Below are 6,234 nucleotides of genomic sequence, written 5' to 3'. Positions count from 1 at the left end.
TATAAAACATCTTATCAAAGAACCTTCAAAAGAATCTGCAGATACTTTCTTATTAGCAGCCTGTTAAAGATATCAGTTTTACAGACATAAAAGAATATTTTTGCACCAACAAGTTGATTCCCAAAGAACTATTAGCCAAAAACTTAACATATCCTGTCACGGTGTGCAGTGTGTCCTTAAAAAAATGAGGAAACTGGACATATGGAGGTAAAAACCTACCTACAGTAGATGAACAGTATCTGAAAGTCCTGCCATGTTCTTTAATGAAAAAAAGAAGCCCTATGAGATTGACTGACTGTTTTTGATGTTAACTGTTTCTGTGTCTGGGTCAAATGGCTCCAATTCAACTGAACCTCGTGTTGTGTCAGTAGGTTAAATGTATCCATCCTTCCTTGAACCAGTGATCGCACCCGCCAATCAAGACCACATTAATCAACCATAGTGTCATGCGGCATGGGGCAGAGAAAGTGGTCAACCCTGCATCCATCCATCACTCTGGCTGTAACATGTCAACAATTTGCATCTTGTAGGTATAGATACAAATACCATACAGACAAAATGGCGAGTAAGATTCTACACAGAGTGACTAAATCAATTTGTCTCCATCGCTGTTTGGGCGAGACTGAGCCAAAAACCCTTTCTGTCTTTTTCTCCTTTTCTCTGTCTGTGCAGGTAAAGTGGAGAATTGGCTTCAGGTGATTTGGGGAAGATCTTATCTTCTGTTAACAGAGGAATGACACCATAATGGAGCAGCAGGGGTGCAATTACCTTTCAGCCCTCCTCCTCCTTCTTCTCTTTTTTCCCGCCACCTTCACCTCAGCCTTCTCTGACAAATTAAGATTAATGATGGAGATAAGTAAGAAACCAGCCTGCCTTCCAATATCACACAGTCGAGTTGAGTGTGAGAACACCTTATGATCACAGCAAGACAGACTCAAAGCCATGCGCATCCATTAAAATGTCTTAAAATCCAACTTATGTCCAAATTCATTAAAAAAACAATTTTGAAATCACATAGAGCTGCTTTTCTGTGTCGACAGAACAAATTCATAAAATACAGTTTATTACAGATCCACCAGCGCTATAAAAGTTCATTACATCATAGAGAAATGCAACAGGGAGGCACACCTTGATAGACACACCTACCTTACTGCCACAGTGGAAGGAAAAAAGTCACGCCACTGTAATCACGACATCAAATAATCGAGTCTTGGCACATGACTCTATTTTTCGGGTTGATAAGCTTTATTATTTTGTTTGTACCACTTGGTTCTTCTTCTTCTTCTTCTTCTTCTTCTTCTTCTTCTTCTTCTTCTTCTTCTTCTTCTTCTTCTTCTTCTTCTTATTATTATTATTATTATTATTATTATTATTATTATTATTATTATTATTATTATTTTGGGGTGGTGGTTCGGGAGGTGGAGCAGGTCATGAGCTAATCTGAAGATTGGTGGTTTGAGTGTGTGTGAACGTTTAATCTTAGATGTAGAAAAAAATTCTTGCACAAAATAATGGGTGAATATGACATGTTGTATAAAGCTATTTGAGTTCTTCACTAGAGTAGAAAGTTTTATACTCCTACATGTATTCACCATACTGCTCACTTGCCAGCAATATGTTCCTAAAAGTGGAAGGTGGCCAGGCCTTCCCCCATTCTACTATGGCCTAGCACCGTTTACTCGACATGGCTGAATGTGTGACCCCACTTCCCCGCAGCTGGAGGTGTCTGTTTCACAGTCCTCTGTAATTCAGGACCTTAGTGGATAATGTTTCACAGGTACAAAAGTTTCTGCTTTAATCCTATCACACAGAGTGAGTGGTCAGGGCTTAGGGCTTCTGCCTAATCCCAGGTTTATCCATTCTGGTCAGCTCTGAGACCGAGAGTATGCAGAGAGGAAGAGATTACCGTCCATCACTGATTTTATTCAGTCAGTGTTTGCACAGCAAACGGCAAGAAGAATCCGTTATTAGTAGCTATTCCACACCTCAGTGCACAAAGAGGAAGAGCAGTAATAGTTACAGTTAAACATCTCTCCTCTGGCTGCTGTTAAACCAGCTGATGTTCAGAACTGAGGAATTCTACTGTGTATCAACTTGAAATGACTGAAAGTGAAAGTGTGATTGAAGCTGTATATATATTTGCTAACTGAAACTAACTAAATAAATAAATGATCATTTTAGAGATCAAGACAGGTTTATTGCATTCTGTCAGAGTTAAAGTAAAACATAAACTAAAAGGGTCTCTAATGGCTGGCAAATCCGTGCTTTCTTGTGAAGGGCTTGTCATCTTCACAGCAGGCGGTTTTGTGCTGAAACATGCTTTGACGTGGCTTCCTCTGGAGAACACAACCTGTCGCAACTTCACACTGTGTCCTTGTCACAGCTGCAGGTTTAAGTCAGTCTACATCACTCTGCAAGAAGGATATTTGGCAGGAGCTATTTGGTGGCATGTTATAAAACATAAGCTACAATTTGAAAGGTAATGACTGTTTTTTAGACTAAAAACTGGCTTTTTTCACCTCAAAAAGCATGGTGAGTTTTCTTGCTCTACTAACAGAATTTCTGTTAGGCCTGATATGTCTCTGCAGAAAGCATGCAAATGCATGAAATTTAATACATATTCGCGCTGACGACAACAAAGCAAATTGCTGCATCCTTCCACAGGTCCCTTGAAGTGTGAGACTTTAAGGAAGAGTGGTTCTTTTGAAGGCAGGTAGAAGGCGTTGCAGGGCTGAGAGGTGCTGCAAAGGGCATGTCCAAACAGACTTTAGGCCCTGAGTGATGGGACAGGGGAAACGGTAACAGGACACCTCACCCTTGCTCTCATGTCAACACAGCCATGTGAATCACAGCTGTGAGAATGCCCGAAGATCCAGGAGACAATAGGCGCCAACTCTCAGCAAGATCTATCTGTGATCTATGTTTTTACAAAATCTGCAAGCTTTGTAACCATCAATACGTTGGTCAGCATCGGCTGCGATTTTTCCAGCCCTTTGAAATGTTTTAAACAGTTGAGTAATAAATCTTTATCTCTCATCAGGGGTTTCTGTAGTAGGTCTCACGTGGAAAAGGATAAGTTAAGATGCAATGCATCACTGGAGTTTAAAGGGCTCAACTTAAGCACCGCTTCACTGGTGAGCCATGAATTGATGAAGGTAAGAAAGGTAATCCATATGGCTTCTGTAGTAATTCAGAAGGTAAGTAGCTGTGTAGTTACCTGCTGGCAAAGCACATTTACTGGAAAGTAGAATAAATAATTATGTGCGGTGTAAATATATATTCACACTGACTCCAAGTGGAAACAGTAGTTAGATAAATGCAGTTGATTGAAACAGGGAGAACCAAAGGTAATATAGAAACTGACTGAAGAAATAAGTATCACAGAACACATGCTGCTTTTCAGTTATCAAGTTTATTGGCAGGTCTGTGGACCAGAACCAATGAAAAGGTGGGTACCAGTGGTCTAATCCATGTTGGGTAGACTGGGTGTGCCTTAATTCTCCCTTCTAAAGATAAATTCGAGCCTTCAAATGATTGTGCCAGCAATACATAATAGCAAATGAAAGACTTTAACTGAAAACAAATCCCTTTTCTTTTATTCCCGGTTGAAACTGTTGACTTGTTGGCATCTCTTTGCAATTACATAATTTCAGAGATAGAGGGCAGCAGACATCAGTAAAACCCCCCTCAGTGGGTTCATCCATTTTTTTGACTCGCTCTTTAGATTTTTCCAATAAATGTAATCATTTTGCTTGTTCGTAGTGAATCTGTAATGCAGTACCGCAGTAAATGTATAACATTAAATTGCAAAAATTCATTTTTTCAAGTAAAATCAATCCAATCTCATCACTTTATTCATGTTTTCTAATGTTTTATTTTGCAAGCTGATGTTAATGGACACAGAACACAGTAAAATCATTGAGGTTTTGTCTGCCTGACGATCTGTAAAGCATGTTTTGTGATGATTATATTACAATGATGGTTTTTTTAAAAAGAAAAAACAAACTAAATTGATACATTTAATCCAAAAAGATTACACAAAATTAAAAAAACAAACAAACAGAATAAATAGTTATTTTTTAAGAATGGAATTTCATGTCAAAAACATATGAATGAAAAGAAATTTACATGGTAATATTTTTACTGTATCAGCAAACACTTTGCACTGTCATACCTTGATATCAAATTTGATCAAAATGCTGAAATTACATAATTGTTGCTCAAAACATGACATTTAAGTGTAAGGTACTTGATCCGACCAGACTATTCCTGATATAGTAAGACTAAATATTATAAATCTATCATACAATGAACAAGGCTTTACCGTGTATCCAGACCTTACTGTGTATAACCACAGTCGGTTATCTTTCATTACAGTAGGTTTCTTGAGAAAGTCTTTAATATATCAGTAGTATTGAAAACTCCATGGTCTCTGTTGCACTAATACATTGTTAAGTCCATGGGTGCATCCTCTGTAGGCTTCTGCTGCTCTTTTTTGCGTGTGTAGGCTGCATGTTCATATGTGTAGATCAAGGCGATGGCAATGAGAGAGAGCACTGTGTAAGGGATGACCAGGTAATATCCTACCTGCATCACTGAAGCCTTTCCCTTCAGGTCTAATGTAAAACCCTCAGTATACTTTTCTACAAAGGTTTCTGCCATATTGGTCGCACTGATGTTCACCACAAACAGGATGAGGACTATCACAGACAAGCATGCTGCAGGAGAATAAGTAGCATTAGAAATATCACAAACAAAAGAATAGAACAAAAATCACACCTTATTTTTTCATGGAAATGCCCCAGCACTTCCGCTTGTGCAACATGCTTACTGCTATAACATATCAGTCACTTACCACTGAGAGAGCTGCAGATGTAGACTCCAACAGGCCCCATGTAGGTTTCATAAGGATTGCTGACACTGTTGTAGAGAGAGATGAGGATGCTGCATGCCGAAAACAGCAGACAGAGGGCAAGAAGGCACAAAACCAGACCGTGTAGGACTACTGAAGCAACTTCTCTTCCTGCCAATGTAGGAATCACTAAACACAGAAACACAGGTCATTATGGTCCTACATTTAATGCTGTACTGAACTTCTATGTTTATTGAGTACAAGAGGCTGGTAAAACTGCCTGAGCAGTTTCATAGGATCTAATTCTCCTTCACGATGGAAGTTTTGATAGCATTTGTCTTTATTTTGAGATATCTGTCTGGGACTTCTAATCATAACAGCTTGTGTCAGAAGGAAAAACTGTTGACAGGGTGTTCTTTTCATTATGCACACTAAGAGCGACACAGATTCTAGAGTAAGACCAGAAGCTGGTGGTCAAAATGAATCAAATTAAATTAAATTTTCCCCATTGCTTGAAGGTAGGATGTGTCAGCGACTGAAATTTATTAAAATAAAATAAAAACAGCCAACATTGTGGAGATATATGAGAGAACATCGTTGTTTGAGTCTGTTTCTAGTTGGTTGAACGGGGCTTTTGAAAATTACCTTGAAATGTATCTGTAGCTCCAAAAAAGGGGCAGGAGGATCTCTCTAATATTCCATCAAAAAGGGTCAAGGTGATCTCAGCAGATCCATTGTACAAACCAGAAGCCTTTTGTGCGCACTCCATGGTTGTTATAACCCACTTTGTTGACATGCCATATCCAATAAGCCCAACAGATATAGATGTAGCCAAAGCACTGGATATGAAATGCAGAGTCTTCTTTGTGGAAGGCATTATCACTGTATTCCAGTTACACTAGTTAAACACGAATCCCAGAGTTTCTTCTCTAAAGCTCTGGTGAAGCCACAGAATGAGATCAAGGTCCTCTGAGCCTCTAAAGATTCTCTAAGTAATTCTCATTTACCTTCCTTGTTGGAGGGGAATATAGATAGCTGGTCATAAAATGTCATGTTTATGGCTGCGACCTTTGGTTTGAAGGGAAACATGGAGCTGGTTGTCATAGTAGAGACACCTGTTTCACCAACAATAATACTGGTGCCATGCCATTGTCATGTAAAAAAAAAAGAAAAGAAGAAAAGAAGAAATATACAGTTTATTTGTTTTTGAAGTAAATTATTGTAAAGTGCAGATGATGAATCTGAAGATCTGAGCCAAACAAAACCCAACAACTTCAAAACATGTAAAAGAAATATGTCAAATCTTTCAAGGATTCTTGATCCTGTAATTCAGGAACTTCACACACCTTCTGCTGGACTTATTAAAAAAAACGTTTGCAGCC

General features: G+C 38.7%; 1 protein-coding gene across 1 annotated transcript; it reads right to left on the bottom strand.

Annotated features, from left to right (window-relative positions):
- Window positions 1–3,850: 3,850 nt before the first annotated feature.
- Window positions 3,851–5,874, bottom strand: clrn3 (clarin 3). The gene is made up of 3 exons (XM_026178277.2): window positions 5,498–5,874; window positions 4,856–5,041; window positions 3,851–4,718 (listed from the first exon to the last, which is right to left on the bottom strand). Exons 1-3 carry the CDS (start codon window positions 5,727–5,729, stop codon window positions 4,441–4,443), a joined length of 696 nt encoding a protein of 231 aa, XP_026034062.2. The 5' UTR covers window positions 5,730–5,874; the 3' UTR covers window positions 3,851–4,440.
- Window positions 5,875–6,234: the final 360 nt, after the last annotated feature.

This window comes from Astatotilapia calliptera, chromosome 8 (assembly GCF_964374335.1).
Source record: "Astatotilapia calliptera chromosome 8, fAstCal68.1, whole genome shotgun sequence".
NCBI lineage: Eukaryota > Metazoa > Chordata > Actinopteri > Cichliformes > Cichlidae > Astatotilapia > Astatotilapia calliptera.
The sequence above is the reverse complement of the archived record's forward strand: the minus strand, read 5'-3'. Positions and strand labels throughout refer to the sequence as shown.

What these genes read in the sequence shown, in the direction of transcription:
- clrn3 (XM_026178277.2), bottom strand. Translation starts at nt 5,729, where the DNA reads ATGCCTTCCACAAAGAAGACTCTGCATTTCATATCCAGTGCTTTGGCT. An exon ending in AGCTACAGATACATTTCAAG is followed by an intron (nt 5,042 to 5,497) that starts GTAATTTTCAAA and finishes TTCTGTGTTTAG; the next exon opens with TGATTCCTACATTGGCAGGA. An exon ending in CATCTGCAGCTCTCTCAGTG is followed by an intron (nt 4,719 to 4,855) that starts GTAAGTGACTGA and finishes ATTCTCCTGCAG; the next exon opens with CATGCTTGTCTGTGATAGTC.